Source organism: Podarcis gaigeae (genome assembly GCF_964106915.1).
Source record: "Podarcis gaigeae genome assembly, chromosome: 1".
Taxonomy (NCBI): Eukaryota; Metazoa; Chordata; class Lepidosauria; order Squamata; family Lacertidae; genus Podarcis; species Podarcis gaigeae.
The window spans coordinates 58,472,503-58,490,004 of record NC_139678.1 but is presented as its reverse complement, the minus strand read 5'-3'; the positions used below and the strand labels follow the sequence as shown (position 1 = coordinate 58,490,004).

General features: G+C 44.7%; 1 protein-coding gene and 1 long non-coding RNA gene across 3 annotated transcripts; both read left to right on the top strand.

The window, feature by feature from the left end:
• The first annotated feature begins 7,697 nt into the window (after positions 1-7,697).
• Positions 7,698-11,148, top strand: FADD (Fas associated via death domain). Of its 2 annotated transcripts, none has more exons than XM_083752915.1 (3): positions 7,698-7,826; positions 8,145-8,453; positions 10,797-11,148. In XM_083752915.1, the coding sequence occupies exons 2-3, from the start codon at positions 8,156-8,158 to the stop codon at positions 11,075-11,077; spliced, it is 579 nt and encodes a 192-aa protein (XP_083609041.1). In that variant the 5' UTR covers positions 7,698-7,826; positions 8,145-8,155; the 3' UTR covers positions 11,078-11,148. The 2 variants fall into 2 exon arrangements, with proteins under 2 accessions (XP_083609041.1, XP_083609040.1); XM_083752914.1 differs by having other exon boundaries at positions 7,715-7,830.
• A 417-nt stretch (positions 11,149-11,565) lies between these two features.
• On the top strand, positions 11,566-16,268 carry LOC310851152. The gene is made up of 2 exons (XR_014567595.1): positions 11,566-15,213; positions 15,563-16,268. It is a non-coding gene; the product is annotated as an uncharacterized lncRNA (long non-coding RNA).
• The last annotated feature ends 1,234 nt before the right edge of the window (positions 16,269-17,502 follow it).

Below are 17,502 nucleotides of genomic sequence, written 5' to 3'. Positions count from 1 at the left end.
CCAGAATCACAGACTTACTGCCCCTCTAATAATGCTGAAATTTACCCATGAATCCTGACGTCTATAAAACAACCTTCCTTGAAAGCTGCTGCTCTTCTCATGAGGGCATCACAATCATATACAAAGGATTTTTTTTCTCCTCCAAAACATTGCACAACTTGATCCCACATTGGCAATAGTACAGACCAGTAAAGACTGCTCTTACCACGGAGGCTGAGACTAATTTCTTGTCACTGAACAAGGGACTGATAAGCACTTAAAGACTTTACCACTCTGAATTTGCAACAGGGGGGAATCCTGGAAATTACAGGCTGGTTAGCTTAATGTCTGTCCTGGGAAAACTGGTGGAAAGTATTGTTAAAGATAAAATAACCAAGCTTTTTAGAAGAACCAGCTGAAGCAGAGCCCAGTGTGCGGCAGCTGTAAAAAAATACAAATTGCATGATAGGGATCAATGAGGGAAAGGAATGAAAATAAAACTGCTAATATAATGCTGTTATACAAGTCTATGGATTTGGAATAGTGCATACAGTTTTGGTTACCTCAACTCAAAAAGAATGTTGTAGAGTTGGAAAAGGTTCAGAAAAGGGCAGCCCAAATTATCAAGAGGATGGAGTAACTTGTGATGAAAAATTGCATCAACTTGGACTTTTTAGTTTTGAAAAAAGATGAGTAAACTCCTTCATCAAGTTGTCCACTATGACCCACAGGGGTAGCACAGGTAAGAACCTTGGAAATGGGAGCAGTTATTATTATTATTATTATTATTATTATTATTATTATACCCAACCCATCCGCCTATGTTGCCCCAGCCACTGGGCAGCTTCCAAAAAAATACGGGAACAACAATAAACATTAAAAGCTAAATGAACTCAGTGTAGGTTAGCTTCCTGTGTTCTCAGTCAGTCAATACTTTATTATGATCCATTCAGGTTAAAATACAGAGAGCAAATACAGTACACAAAAAGTGCACTTCCTCCAGCTTAACTAAAACAATCAACCTATATGTTGTTAGAATTCAAAGTGTTGGTGCTGACCTTTAAAGCCCTAAACGGCCTCAGCCCTGTATATCTGAAGGAGTGTCTCCACCCTCATCGTTCAGCCCGGACACTGTGTTCCAGCTCCGAGGGCTTTCTGACAGTTCCCTCACTGCGAGGAGTGAGGTTACAGGGAACCAGGCAGAGGGCCTTCTCGGTGGTGGTGCCCGATCTGTGGAACGCCCTCCCATCAGATGTCAAGGAAATAAACACCTATCTGACTTTTAGAAGACATCTGAAGGCAGCCCTGTTTAGGGAAGTTTTTAATGTTTGAAGTTTTATTCTGTTTTTAATGTTCTGTTGAAAGCTGCCCAAAGTGGCTGGGGTAGAAATAATAATATTATAGAAAAGCATCCACGAATCAGTATGGTTACATTTAATTTGGTAACGCTGTGGGCTGCTAAGTATTCAAAGCTTCTGTTTGCGAAACGTGCATTATCAAGATGCTAACTGACCTTAGTTCCAATCTCAAGCTATAAGCAAGAGGAACAGCTCGTTGTGGGCACCTTTTCAAAGCATCAGATACAGCTCGGATAAGTTGGTGGCTGTGTTGACTGTGGCTATCAAGTTCTTCAGATATGAGGCTTCAGCTAATATTCCCTTTGGCAAGTGGAGGCAAGTTTCATCGTCGTGCCTTCCAAGGGCTAGTTTGAAGAAGGATTTGTTTTATGAAAGATTAGCCCACATAATCTACAGAAATAAATTCGCCTTTGAAGCATACTGCTAAAGGAGGAGCACAACTTTAACCTGCATGCAGGCAAGAGGCTTTTATGACAGTGTCCCGAACAGTGAACCCTCTGCTCAGTACTGAAAGGGTGTTGTCTGCATGCAAGGATACCAAATTCCATGCAACAGCTATAATGCAAAAACCACACAATCTGAGTGGAAATTAAGAACTATGCTGGTATGAATTACGCTGGTTTCTTTGGTAAGTCACTCGTGCCAAGCAGGACTTGAAAGTGGATGAAAATACTAGGCTGGAACATTTGATTACTTACACACACACACACACACACACACACACTTGTTTGCCAACCTAAGCCAGTATTGTGGGAAAGGCGCTGACTTCTGTTTGTATGTTTGAACCAGAAATTACTCACACCCTGTTCTGTTAGCATTGCTTGAGCAGCCCTATTTGATTTCCATAGCACTGTGTTTCTAAGATACAGCACACAAATTATTGGCAGTCTTACTTTGTTTGAGGGTGAATAAATCCCAAGTCAACACAACTACGCCTCAGCGTTTTTAACACTTATCTGCAGCACAACATAGCATAATATACAGGGGTGTGTGTGTGTGTGTGTGTGTGTGTGTGTGATCAATCCAATGGGCTTCCATCACAGTTGATCAACTCAATGGGCTTCCTCACCATCTTACAGTCCAGAAAAGAAAGGGAAAACTCACAGCATGAAACCATCTAAAATAGCTTTAAACAACAAGATTGTTAACTGTTGCATGATGCTTATCCCAATTCCAGCGAAAAAAGAATGGTGAAACTCCCACATATTCTAGGAACCAGGAATAAACAAACTATGATTAAATTCCTCCTAGTTTGAGGAAGTGGGAGCACTAGAGTATTTTTAGATGTTTTCCCTCAGAGATCACATCTTCCCAATGGAGCTTTCAAAGAAAACCTCTCCCCTTTGTCTTTCACCCTTAAAACCATTTATATCACTTCATGTCTGTTTACAAATTCACATGTATCCTTGTTATTCTTATTCAATTATTCCCGTATGCAATATTGGGGGGGGGGGGGTTCCTCATGATGGCTTGCCAATTTTAACAAAGTTTTGATGGAAGAGTAATCTTTATAGTAAATAAATAAATATGTTTTTAGGCAAAACAACCATGAGGGGAAAGTCGTAAGGACCTTTAAAAATGTATCTATAGGTCATCCTTGGAATATTAATTACAACTTTCAAGATCTGCTCACATATTCTTGGATAGATTTAAGACCCTGATATGTCCATTTCCCTGAAAAGTAAGGTTGAAGCAGGTGAGAAACATGCCCTGGTGGCTGAAAAGGGGTGGTGCCTCTTCTGACATCCTACCATTTTCTCAAGTGTCGTCAGTGTTGGGCTGGGATGTAGCCACCTCATGTTTTCTGGTCTATGGGAGATTACAGATTATTTCCTAGTATGACAAAAGTATAACGTGTAGAACTGAGTTTCAGATTGGAAAAATGAAAAGAAAAGAAAAACTGGGAGAACTGAAACTGACGCATTCTTCCATCCCTGCTGTCAGCCTAACCACCTCACAGAGTTGTGAGGATAAAAGGTGGGAGGTAGGAAGCCATGTACACTATCCTGGCATTCTTGGAGGAAGAATCAAAGAATTGTAGTGTTGACTAGATGACCAGGGGTCATCTAGTCCATCCCCTGCAATACACGAATCTCAATACAGAGTGGGTTATAAAGGGCCTATAGGTAAGGCATGTTTCTGGCTCAGGCACTGCTGCTGTTTTTCTCTATCAATGCATTCCCTGGGCTAAGCTGATGTCCTCAGATGTTTTAGACTAGGGGTCAGCAAACTTTTTCAGCGGGGGGGCCGGTCCACTGTCCCTCAGACCTTGTGGGGGGCAGGACTATATGGGGGGGGGAATGAACGAATTCCTATGCCCCACAAATAACCCAGAGATGCATTTTAAATAAAAGCACACATTCTACTCATGTAAAAACATGCTGATTCCTGGACTGTCCGTGGGCTGGATTTAGGAGGCGATTGGTCCTGATCTGGCCCCTGGACCTCCTACAGACATGCAGGATGAGGCTGATGGGAGTTGTAGTCCAAAAAACATCTGGAAGGCACCAGGTGGGAGAAAGCTGCCCTGGGCCATGCATGCATGCAATTCAAGTTACTGTGACAATTTGTTGTGCTAGAGATGTGGGGATTAGTGTGTCATTTCGTCCGCGTGACCATAACACCAGTTTGGCTACTTGCACAACTTGGAATACAAGTTTGGGTGGGAAAGACTGGGATTCTTACTTCCAGGGCTTCAATATCGGTTTGAAGTTGGTGGCAAAATAAATTATAAAAACAGGGGGAAAAAATAGGGAAAAAATAGGAAAAATAGGGGGGGGGGAATGAATGCAAGCTCTGCAATGAAAAAGGAATTCCTTTCTTATTCATTCTTTCTGAACTGGTATGAGTAACCACCATAGTCATATCCTGTACTGCTTATTGACAGGACTGAAGATAATCTGCTCCCTGTGAATAGAAAGGACAACGCCCTTTCTAACAGAATATTAACAAACCTTTCCTTTTCCTGGGAAGGAGAAGTGATGACTCATGAAAAAGGAAAAGAAAGGATCAGGGTATCTGCTTACATTCAGCTCATATCCAGACAGTGTAAAATATACCGTACACCCTAACCATTTTTAAAAAAATCGGAATTAGAGACTTTCCATACTCTCACTCAGCAAATACCTCTGACTCCTGACAGGTACAGCTGCTTTTGCTGCAGGTCCCAGGATTCCTTAGGGGGGAAATCATGACTGTTAAAGCAGCATCACGGTGCTTTCAATGTGTAGTGCAGAGGTGGCCAGAGAGATTTGGGGTCTTTAACACTGGTGGCGCTGTGGGTTAAACCACAGAGCCTAGGACTTGCCGATCAGAAGGTTGGCGGTTCGAATCCCCGCAACAGGGTGAGCTCCCATTGCTTGGTCCCTGCTCCTGCCAACCTAGCAGTTCGAAAACACGTCAAAGTGCAAGTAGATAAATAGGTACCGCTCCAGTGGGAAGGTAAACGGCATTTCCGGGCACTGCTCTGGTTCGCCAGAAGCGGCTTAGTCATGCTGGCCACATGACCCAGAAGCTGTATGCTGGCTCCCTTGGCCAATAAAGCGAGATGAGCGCCGCAACCCCAGAGTCGGTCACGACTGGACCTAATGGTCAGGAGTCCCTTTTCTTGTTTAGTCGTTTAGTTGTGTCCGACTCTTTGTGACCCCATGGACCAGAGCACGCCAGGCACTCCTGTCTTCCACTGCCTCCCGCAATTTGGTCAAACTCATGCTGGTAGCTTCGAGAACACTGTCCAACCATCTTGTCCTCTGTTGACCCCTTCTCCTTGTGCCCTCCATCTTTCCCAACATCAGGGTCTGTTCCAGGGAGTCTTCTCTTCATACACACATATGTTGAAAACAAGTGACGAAAATAATGTAGCTAGCATGCCTGCTTGCCTTCCTTTCTATATCTTGACTGGAATTTGCAAGAGGTATTGGGGCCAATTTAATCTTTCTTTGAGATTTTTCAAGGCAAGACTGGCCCTGCTTCTGCTAGGCCTGCTTTAGGTCAAGAACAGATCTCCTAGTGGGAGGGAGCTACAGCAACCGCCTTACCGCTGCTTACCAGGAGGGGGAGACATGGCAGGGGCACTGCAGGTGCACCAGGAGGAGCACTGGATTGGCTGGCCTGGTGTGGCCACTGTCTCCCCCTACTGGTAAGAGGGAATGATGCTGCTGGGAGATGAAGGCTGCTCCTCTGTCCCACCATACTGCTGCTTTAGATGTAGGTTTTAAAGAGCTAACAAATGAAATATTTGTTAAGGAGAGATCATTTCTCCTGTGATTCAGGTAATGCCTATGACAAAATGGTGACTGGATAGTAACTCTTCAGATGGAGGCTCAACACGGTTGAATATTTCATTTCATTTGGCAGGATTTATATACCACCTAATCATCATAACCTTAATTTATATAATCTTTGAATCAAAAGGGATTTCCCTGTACCAGAGTTTCCCAAGTTGTAGTCAGCAGATCAAGTTTCAAAACGTCATCTGCAGCATACCTGTGAAGACCACTTACAATCTGAATTCTATAGAATACAATAACATTCAATATTAGAAATAAAAGAAGCAAGGAAAAGGCAATTAAAAATCATACAGCATCTGACACAGCACACTACAATTGCTGCAAAAGGAAGAAACTGTGTGAACTGTTGGTCTTTTTAATGGTTATTCCAAAGAAAGGAATATATTTTCTGTGGTTTCCAGTTCTTTGAACTCCCTCTGCTGGACTTGAGCAGATATTGCTAGCAGAAAACTAGACTTTTGAATGCTAGACCACGAAGCACAGAACTCAAGTGGATTTAAAGTGCCGCCTCCCTAGTGCAACAAACCCATTTTCTTTCTTAAAACTGACTTTTAAACTATGATTTAGAATGGAAGGCAAGAAGCGTTGGGGGGACCCTGAATTTTGGCATCGCACACGGTGCTGCTGCTGGAATTTGAGGCCCCAAGATCCACCTCTGATTGTGTTTTTACCTACTGAAACCCCATTGAAAACAGTGTTATTTGCTTCCATATGGTGCTGTGGGTTAAACCACAGAGCCTAGGACTTGCCGATCAGAAGGTCGGCGGTTCAAATCCCTGCGACAGGGTGAGCTCGGTCCCTGCTTCTGCCAACCTAGCAGTTCGAAAGCACCTCAAAGTGCAAGTAGATGAATAGGTACTGCTCCGAAGGTAAATGGTGTTTCCGTGCGCTGCTCTGGTTCGCCAGAAGTGGTTTAGTCATGCTGGCCACATGACCCAGAAGCTGTACGCCGGCTCCCTCGGCCAATAAAGCGAGATGAGCGCCGCAACCCCAGAATTGGTCACAACTGGACCTAATGGTCATGGGCACCTTTACCTTTAAACATAGGAGTCAGAACATTGCTCCATCTAGCTCACTTTTGTCTACACCGATTGGCAGCAGCTCTCCAGGAACTCAGGGGCCATTTCCAGCCCTATCTGGGTATTCTGGGAATTGAGCCTGGCACCTAACACTGAGCCATGGCCCTTGGCCCAAAAATATGCACTCACCTGCACACATTGCACTCTAAATATCTCCCTTTGGAAAGCAATATGACTTTAAAGTGCTTGGCTTTGACTGCCCAAAGCATTTTTATCCATTGTATTTATTTACATAAATTAGAATGTGCAATAATTTTTTAAAAAAAAAATTAACCATGTAATAAAGGACATACATTTCAATAACATACAAGAAGGAAGGAAGACTGTACAACTGAATTAAAATTAAGAATATGCACAAAATACAAATCCCTCAAAAGAATTTTTATTATTGGTACTGGGAGGGGGGTAATGATTGTTTTCTTTTATTACATATAGCAATACAAATGTTTAAGAAGTGCAGAAATAAAACGACTTTGCGCTTTTGACATCATACAATGTCCACAACTTAGAAAAGCAGCTATCCTATCTTTAAAAGACATCTGAAGGCAGCCCTGTTTAGGGAAGTGTTTAATATTTAATGCTGTACTGTTTTTAACATTTGATTGGGAGCTGCCCAGAGTGGCTGGGGAAACTCAGCCAGATGGGCGGGGTATAAATAAATTATTATTATTATTATTATTATTATTATTATTATTATTATTATTATTATTATTATTATAAAATACAATACAATGTCCACAACTTAGAAAATAAAACGATGCAGAGCGGAGAACTGGTGGTTGCAGAAATGCATAAACAATGTTTCTGCAACGGAGCAGCCAGAATTTTAATGCGGTGTGTAACACCACCTCCATATTTTAAAGTGAAATGCTTAAGTAGAAAAGCCGTACATTTATTTCTGAGCTTCTGGCTGCCTTGGGTCGTGTTAGCGGCGCTAGTTGCAAAAGCTATGCCAATGCTGCCCCCTGGTGTCCGCGGAGCGCCCTGCGATTCTCTCCCTCGCCTCGGATTTCCGGAGAGAGGCCAGTTGCTCGGCGTGGGCGGAGGGCCCCGAAAGGGAAGCGACCTCCCTTCGGATGACGCCGGAGCCTCCGGATCGACAACAAAGTTCCAACCAGGAAGTAAGTATGTAAAGCTTTCTGAAAGCTTAAGTTTTCCATTCTTTCCAACCTCCTATCGAGATTTCAGCGCCGCGCCAAAAGTTTCCTAGCGTTTATTTTGGGGGGAAAGTTTAGAAAACAAAGAGAAAGTCAGAGTTTAAAAAGTTGCGTTTTCTGCCCGATGATCGCGCTGGGGTTCAAATGCATCTTTGCTAGATGTTTCTCTGCCCATTAAAAAAAATTGCATTAAAGCAGTATTGTATTTAAAAAGGGGAAAGGTTTCCTGAATACTGATGCCTTTAATATGGACACCCTAACCTCCCGTTTTGCTCTTCCTAGGTTCCCCAGAAATGGATCCGTTTTTGGATCTGCTGAATTTATTCTCGAGGAGCCTTTCTCCAAAGGAGCTCGCCGATCTCAAGTTCCTTTGCCGGGATCGCATTGGCAAAAAAAAGCTCGAGGCCGTGCAAAGTGGCCTCGACCTATTCAACATTTTCCTGGAACAGGAAATAGTTACGAGGACCAAGGTGGAGTTCTTGGAGCACGCCTTCAAAAGCCTGCAAAGAGAAGATCTGCTGACTTTGCTCAGGCAGTTTGAAGAAGGCGCAAGTGGTGACCCGGAAGATCAGCTGGATGCACAAGAAAAACGTGGGTGGAAATGGCTTTTTTGTTTAATCGAAGGAAGTGGGCTGTGGCATATGAAAATTTGTTTCTTTATTATTGTGTTTGTAGCCTGTAAGGAGCTAAAGGTGTTCGACACCCTTACTCTGGCTTTTGACACTTGAGGTGTATATTTTCAGGACCCACCTTAGTTTTGTAATTTTAGGTTGTTTTGCACAGTTTTTAAATTTGTGTTTTAATATTGACTATGTCATTTAATTGTTGTGACTTGACCATAGGGCTTAGGGTAAATTCTACTACTACTAATAATAATAATAATGCTGCCTGAAGCAGCTCAGTTCGCCTTTTTGCATTGCATAACCTTCAACTTTTTGAAGGACACGGGTGGCGCTGTGGGTTAAACCACAGAGCCTAGGACTTGCCGATAAGAAGGTTGGCGGTTCAAATCCCCGCGACTGGGTGAGCTCCCGTTGCTCGGTCCCAGCTCCTGCCTACCTAGCAGTTCGAAAGCATGTCAAAGTGCAAGTAGATAAATAGGTACCGCTCCAGCGGGAAGGTAAACGGTATTTCCGTGCGCTGCTCTGGTTCTCCAGAAGCGGCTTGGTCATGCTGGCCACATGACCCGAAAGCTGTACGCCAGCTCCCTCGGCCAGTAAAGCGAGATAGATGAGTGCTGCAACCCCAGAGTCAGCCACGGCTGGACCTAATGGTCAGGGGTCCCTTTACCTTTACCTTTTAACCTTCAACTTTAGCTTCATCTTGTTCAAGCTGCTATTAAAGCTGATCAAGTTGTCTTGTCTAGGGTTCTTGCTTTTAACAACTTGAAACAATTTGCTTAGCCCACTAGCCTTATTTAGGTGTTTGCACGCCTGTACACGTGAGGCCTTGGAGCAGCTTTCACCACTACAACTCCCATCAGCCCCAGCCAGTGTGGCCATTTTGACTGGGGCTGATGGGAGTTGTACTTGGAAACAAATGGAGGCTCCAGACTGTCAGAGGGAGTGAGGAGGAGGCGCATTGGCAAGCCCACCCTCCAGCGTTCCCTTGTGCATGGGCTCATATTTAGGCCCTCACGTGTTCAGCATAAAAGACTTGTGGGGGCTTCTGCATACATTTGACTGAATGCATAAAGAAGCTTCCCTATGATGGAGAGTTCTAATAATGCAGGCATTATCATGATGCTTCCAACACGCTCAGACATCCTCTTCAGCCCTTCACACTGAACACTTGAAAGTCTGAAGAGGAGCCTCTATGTAAATATTGGGGACAGCATTTGTATGTGCACCTCTGCCTCCTCCCTGCTTTAAGGCTTTGTGTGAACCCCTGAATAGGGCCAATGCCATCTGCATTCCAGAACTCCTCTTAAACTTTTTTTGCTTTAAGATATCCTGCAAGGAAAAAAGATGGTAACTCTTTTCCTGTTTCCCAATATAGAAATAAACAGACACTTTGTGTGTGCTTGCAGGAAATGATGTTTGCAGGCATCGCCAAGCTGCTGATCAGTGGTGCCTGCAAAGCATTGGGCCCAGGGATTCCCAGTATTCGACAATCAGCTGATCGCTGCTGGCAGAAGGCAGTTAGAAACTCCTCTGAGCTATGGCCTTTTCTGAGCTTCTCAAATCTGACCAATGGGCCTGATGGTTCTCTCTCCCCCACCTCTTCACCATTAGCCAAGTTTGACAGATGAGTGAGGCTGCTCACTTGTCCATCACCTGATGTCACAATGGCAGGTGATACACACACATGCAAGCCTGGTTCGAAATCAGAGTGTGTGGGCAAATGCACCGTGCACAAAGTACCAGCTGATTGTCAAAGTATCAGCTGATTGTCAAGTACTGGGAATCCCTGGGCCCAGTGCTTTGCATGGGGTTTTGCAGGCAGCACCAATCAACTGCTTGGCAATGCCTGCAAACCTCATTTCATCACAGCTAAGTAACTGCAGGTTCCACTCCACATCTGGCATCATGTATGATGTCAGGTGTAGGGCATGTGGGTGTGGCTTGGCCGAAAAGACCTCATAGGCCAAATGGGGAGGCCTGATGGGCTTATTTAGGCCCCCAGGCTGGAGGCTCCTTACTCCTTAAGTACAGTCAAAGGTTGGCCAGTGAACTTCTCGCTGGGTATGTAGATACCCAGAGGCCCTGCACACCTCAAGGTGAAAAATGGGGTTGGCTGGGTGGCAAATATGGGAAGTAGCACCCAGACTGGAGTCCTGTCCCATCTCTTGAGTGTTACGCCATTACCCCGAGTGTTTCACAGTAGGACAAGTAGGAGGGTCAAGACAGAATATTCTCTGGAGTATGGCAGGAGGAGCGTTAAATGGTCCATTGTGAATTAGCAAGTTGACGCAAACTATGATTTTGTTTTTAGGTAAGCTGGACAAAGCATTTGAGATCATATGTGATCACGTTGGGAAAAACTGGAAAATGCTCATTCGAAAACTTGGCATCTCAGAAGTCAAAATCGATAGAATTGTAACCGCCAATCCATATAACATGCATGAACAAATGATGCAATCGCTTCTAGAGTGGCAGAAATCAAGGGGGAAGGAAGCAAAGGTTGACGATGTAATAAAAGCCCTCAAGAACTGTCATATGAAACTTGCGGCAGACTATGTTGAAGAAGCTTTGCAACGGGAAACTGAACAATGAAATCAATGGGAAAAGATGACATGAAATGGAAAATTAAAGACACAGTTGATCTGTCATTAAAAAAAAACAAATTGGTTGGGGCCTGTGGCTGCTATAGACAAACCACTTGCTTAGGTCTTTCTCTTCTTGCTCTCTGCTTTGCTCCAAGACTGATTTATGGGTCAATCTGAGGGTCTCACCCAGCCAGTGGCGTAGCGTGGGTTATCAGCACCCGGGGCAAGGCAAGTAATTTGCGCCCCCTAACCCGTGGATTTGCGCCCCCTAACCCGTGGATTTCCCTAACCCCCAGATGTTGCGCCCGGTGCGGCCGGCCCCCCCTGCACCCCCCACACTACGCCACTGCACCCAGCAAGCTGGGAGGTTGGCTTATGCTAGCTAGCATCATGTAGTCAGGATGTTATACATTCCCAGCACAAAAGCTGAAAAGGAGAAAACACAAGCACTCCAAAACACACAGCCCATAGCAAATAGACAGCCCCTCCCCTTTGACAGGTGGAACTATCCACCAGGCAAGTCAGCTGCTATTACATAGATAGCAAGTGGCACCACACCTGTCAGAGTTCACCTGAGCAGGAGCTACAGTAGCCTTCAAAGATGGGCTTTCAGAGCCAATCAGCTGAATTCCAGAAGAATATCGCACGTTCTCGCCAATTGCTGAGCAGCAAGTAGGCTCCTACATTGGTCAGGCATACAGGGAGCCAATCCATTTCCAGAAACAGGAAAATACCGCCATGGCATCCCTCTTCCCCACTACATGCAATGTGTGGGATACCATGAAGCTCATGCAGAACAGTGGTTCTCACACCTTTTTCTCTGGGCCACACATTCAGAATAAAAATTTGCTTGCACCACACCACATTTTTATAAGAAATCCATTGGGAAACAAAAAAGAAACAACAACTAGCAATCCTTGATTTATAACATAGAACACATGATCATGGGACACCCAGAAAGTAAAAAACAATGCAGCTATATAAGAACATGAATCATTCCCAAAATATGATACTGGTTGTTCTTGAATCTCCCCGCCCCACTTGCCATCCTCTCTTGCCATACCCTTTAAGAACCACTGCTGTAGAGCAACCTGGGTCTCTTGTGTGAGAGGTCCCAGGTTTAGGCCTGGATGTGAACTCTCACTGGGTGCAGCTGCGAAGAGTACAAACAGGCACACTGGGGAGAATCGGGGCGAGTTCTGCATGAGCCAGCATCCCATTTAGTGAATAGCCTGCCTCCAGGTTGGTTTTACCATCAACCATTGCCTCTCCCTGGCCCCTGCACTTCTCTCCCCATGCCATAGCGTTCACCACAGTACTCATGATCGCCTCAAGAGGGTGCCACCATCCCTTTACCCTAAACCGGAGTAGCCAATGTAGAGCCTGCCTGAGGTTGTTAGACTTCAGTTCCCATCAGCCACAGCCAGCCTGGCCAATGGTGAAGGATGATGGGAGTTGTAGTCCAGCAGCATCTGGAGAGCCACGGGCTTCCCCATTCATGTCATTGGAGCTCCTGCTCTTGTCCAAGCTTACCATGAACCCGGATTGCCTGTGCTGTTTGTAGCACTGTGTCACAAATTGGCTACCCAGGTGACTTTATAAGTACTTTGTGGTTGCTTCCACCAGCAGAGGTCCACCATATTGTTATTTCTGTCTAAATGGAAAAACAACTATTGAATAGATCTTTTTTTTGGGGGGGTGAGACCATAGCCATTCAGTGAATATTTGAGTGGAGTGGCAGGACTGTACATACTAGCCCTGTACCCAATGCCATCTTGCCCCTCTGTCACATACAGCGTTAGTCAGAAAGCATCCAGCATGTATACTGTTGTACGCACAAAGTTATTGATTGTCAAGGAAGGCGGTATGTCTGTACGTGTTGGGCCTTAGTCTGGGAGCTTCGGCTGGTGCACAAGGCAGCGGCTAGACTGCTGATGGGGCAGATGGACTGCCGGAGCTCATGTATCCCCATTTGATCATTGAGATCATCTGGAAGATAGTTGTCCCCCATGTTACGGAGGCCCCACTGGCCTTGACCAGAATTTGGACATTTAAGGTTAGCCCGTCCCTAGCGGAGATTCTGCAGGCTTTCACACTTTTGACTTTCAGGCATCCCTTGAAGACTATTCTGACAGGCCTATGCAGTTGTTTAACTTTTTTTTAGTAGCCAATCATTTTAATGACTGTTCTGTTCTTAAGTACATAACAGTAATACAATGGTACCTTGGTTGTTGAACTCAATCTGTTCCAGGAGTCCATTCAACTCCCAAAACAGTTCAGAAACCAAGGCGCAGCTTCCAATTGGCTGCAGGAGCTTCCTGCAATCAAGCTGAAGCCGCGCCAGACATCCAGCTTCTGAAAAACGTTTGCAAACCGGAACACTTACTTCTGGGTTTGCGGTGTTGGGGAGCCAAAACGTGAGAGTACCAAGGCGTTTGAGAACCAGGGTACGATACGTTGTTTATATAGCCATATCCACAGTGTTCAAAATCAGCCAGGCACATTTTGCACCTGGTTAAACCACAGAGCCTAGGGCTTGCCGATCAGAAGGTCGGTGGTTCAAATCCCCGTGACACAGTGAGCTCCCGTTGCTCGGTCCCTGCTCCTGCCAACCTAGCAGTTCGAAAGCACAAAGTGCAGGTAGATAAATAGTGGGAAGGTAAACGGCGTTTCCGGGCACTGCTCTGGTTCACCAGAAGCGGCTTAGTCATGCTGGCCACATGACCCGGAAGCTGTACGCCGGCTCCCTTGTCCGTGACTGGGCCTAACGGTCAGGGGTCCTTTACCTTATTGGCCACTTGCGACCAAGTGAAGATGCCCGGGTGGCAGGATGGCACCTGGAGGTACATGCCTGGGGATCCTTGGGCCTGGACTGTTTTCACACACTAGCAGCACATCCCATAGAATTCTATCCATTGGATTTTATCTGCATAATCAGAATGAGTTTCAGGAAACAAAAAGCAGTATTGAAAAGTACAACTTAGGAGCCCCCTGGCCCAAAAATGGCAAATAGGCATTTCTATTTGGCAACTGTAACCCCGGTTCAAGGAGCCATTTGGCGCCTACCGTAGCTTATATATTTGAGTTTCTATCACTGCTTATCCATGCGCCTGGTGTTTCTGCAAAGGGGACCTGCCCTTGCCCCAAGGTGCTACATTTCCTTTTCACGCTTGTGCAGCTTGAAAGATTGCCGCTTAACTGGCGCATTCTTTGTGTTTGGCACTAGGAAGGAATTGGCAGACCCTGAATCTAGCGCTGAATTTACAAAATAACGTTACAAGACAGCAACATGTAGCTGACATGCTTCCCGCTAACATCTCACACACAGCTGGCTTTGTTGCTTGTAAAATTGGCAAGTTAATACTTGACTTCAGCTGCAATAAACTTTGTCGGGGACTCTCTACCACAATTTTAATTACTATATTTCTGAGCTACGGAAAGCGAACCTCACATGAATTTCACATGAGTGCTGCGGACATTCTCAAGTACACGAGTGAAGAAGCAATCCGTGGCTTTTTCTTTGATGTTCTGCACATACAATTTTCAGTAACTGAACCGTAGCTGAACAACTTTTGGACAGAGGCAATCTGTGTAATTAAAGACTCCCAATGTACAGAAAAATGAATGAAAGTGGAACAAGCATTGTGATCTGTCATTTGTGGTGTTTAGGTGCTGAATTTGAATGCCTGGAAGGATTCCAAAAGTCAAGCACCTTATTTTTATTTTTTAAAGACTCTGAAAACTATAGTGACTGTTATGTAAAGTAGGCTCTGACTCCCCTGTTCTGAACCACCAACATCATGCAGTCAGAAAGGCCCTCAAAGGTCACAGTCACCTGCCATTGCCTGCAGTCCACTACTACACTATCCCTGATAGGTGGACATCCAGCCTCTACCACACTACAACTATAGTGAAAGCTGTGTGCTTCTGAATACCAGTTTCTGGAAACCACAGGAAGGGAGAGTAGCCTAGTGCTCAGGTCCTGCTTATGAGCTTCCCATGAACATCTGCTTGGCCATTGTGAGAACAGGAAACTGGATTAGATGAGCCATTCGCCTGGTCCAGCAGGACTCTTGTGATCTTGTGACTAGCCAAGGAAAAGGGGAATCCATTGGAACTGACATACCAGTTGTCTGTGCCCAGGTCATAGCTGTCAAGCGTCCCTTATTTGGCGGGACAGTCCCTTATCCCAGCGCCATGTCCCGCTGCTGTCCCTTATTGATGATGTCCCTTAAATAAGCTACTGAAGGTAATGGGGCCCTTTCTATGTCCAGCTGTCCTTTGTCAACAACAAATTGTTGCTGGTTTTCTGTGTTGAATATATGCTATATGGTAATTTATGGACCTAATAGGTATCCAAAGCCATTTGCACACAACAAAATATGTATTGTATCAAAGTAATTGTTGATCCCTTCTTTTGGCTGCTGATCCCTTATTTTCGAGGCTGCTGGTCCCTTATTTTCAAATCTATAAGTTGACAGCTATGGCCCAGGTCACATTCCTGTATGTGCCTGTGTCATTCCTAGCAAGAAGGCTGGGTGGCTTCTTTTCTTCTGGCTGGGCTTCTGTGACACTTAAAAGAAAACACGAGGCAATTCAGCAAGGGTAGTGCTAATCTTTGTTCATCTTCATACCAGAAAACACTTGCTGAAATTCTGCTTGATGTGTGGCTGTTCAAGAAGGAGTTATAGTAAAAATAAAATAAAATATAGCAATCTTAATAGCTCAATAGAAGGGACTTTGAGGGGGAGCTTCTCTTATAGGATTCTACTGTAGAAATTCCCTCTAATGGGTTGCCACCATATTTCCTAATTATTAGTTACTGCTACTTCTGTCGCTCACACGCTTAAACTGCTGACTTTCCCTCTTATTCTCTATAAGTCACTGGGGAGAATTTCCCCTCCCCCTTTTTTCATCCTGTTAGAGCAGCCTTTTATATAATTGAAAACAATTAACATACCTTGACTCTTTACTCATCCTGCTCCTTCCTTTTCTGAAGGCGTTTTCTCAAAGCAGAGATTTTGCTGTAAGCGAAGAACACCGGAAAGAAATCTAGGCAAGAATCCTTGTGTGTTTTGTTGCAACAGAGTTTAGAAATGACCCATTTCTAGGGGCACATCTGTTGGTTTACCTACATTCCGCAAATATGTCTCTTAAGATTATTATTTTTTCTTAATATTAAAATATTATTTCCAATACTGTTGGTTGGTTGTTAGTTTGTTTGCAGCTTCGGTAGCAGCATCTCAAAAACATAGATGTGCAGTATGCCAAAACTGTTTCTCAGTGTCATTATTAAAGGTCTAGTATTCAGCCAATCTGCAGAATTCTCCTCTCTCTAAGCCAAATTTCTGTTAACTTTGACCTTGAAACAGCAGGCTATGCCTTATGTGATCCAGCCCTACACAATAGAAATTTTACTGGCATCCTTGGCAAATGTAAACTTGGTTTTTATTTATTTTTAAGAAAATCTTATGACAGTTAGATGGTGCCTTGTACACCATTTTTTTCTGGCAACTCCTGCAGCCAAGCTGGTGCCAAACGTATTGCTCTGCTTTCCTTTGGACCACATCAGCGAGGCTGAGAGGGGAGTCTTGTCGTCTGGGCAGCCCAGGAGCTCCCTACACACTGCCTAGGCTTGCACTCTACAGAGGTCACTTTGGTGCTGCTAACCCAGCCTTTGACTTCACCCCCTGGAGGCACACTCCAGTGTCTCTTGAGACAGAAGGATACTAATAATAATAACAACAGCCTTTATTGGCTTTCAACAAAATATAAACAAAATGCAAAGTTTCTCCCTCTTCCCGCCCCCCCCCCCCGAACCCCTGGAGCAGAATGTTAGATGTTGTTGTTGTTTAGTCGTTTAGTCATGTCCAACTCTTCGTGACCCCATGGACCAGAGCATGCCAGGCACTCCTGTCTTCCACTGCCTCCCGCAGTTTGGTCAGACTCATGTTAGATAGGAAATTAATAATAAATATTTAGTTCCAAGACTGCATTTGCCTTTCAGCAACTAAGGTACCATAGGAAGCTCTGGGAGAAGGACTCCACGGTCAGAGAGGAAGGCCATCTTTGTTGCCACAGGAAGGCATCTTTGTTGCCACAGGTCTCCCTACCTAGGGCATATCTGTGGAAAGTCGAATAGGTGGTACCACCAGTGGTATTCCAATAGCACAGGGGACCAAAATGGGACAATCTAGGAGTTAGGACATCAATTAACAGGTTTCTTTATATATATATATATATATATATATATATATATATATATATGCAGGTTTTGGTGTCCTCGGGTGTCTTCCCGTGTAAAAGTTGGGGTGTCTAGGCGACGTTTCGACGAGGTCTCACTCGTCATCTTCAGGCTGGTGCTTTCGGCTTCTTGTTACTGGAACAGAGCGGGATCTCAATGTTTGAGTTCCTATAAATACTGTAGAGGGG

Bases quoted from the DNA above. Each gene is read 5' to 3' on its own strand.
- FADD (XM_083752914.1), top strand. From the start codon at position 7,782: ATGACGCCGGAGCCTCCGGATCGACAACAAAGTTCCAACCAGGAAGTA. The intron at 7,831-8,144 runs GTATGTAAAGCT...TGCTCTTCCTAG, and splicing joins AAGTTCCAACCAGGAAGTAA to GTTCCCCAGAAATGGATCCG. The intron at 8,454-10,796 runs GTGGGTGGAAAT...TTTTGTTTTTAG, and splicing joins GCTGGATGCACAAGAAAAAC to GTAAGCTGGACAAAGCATTT.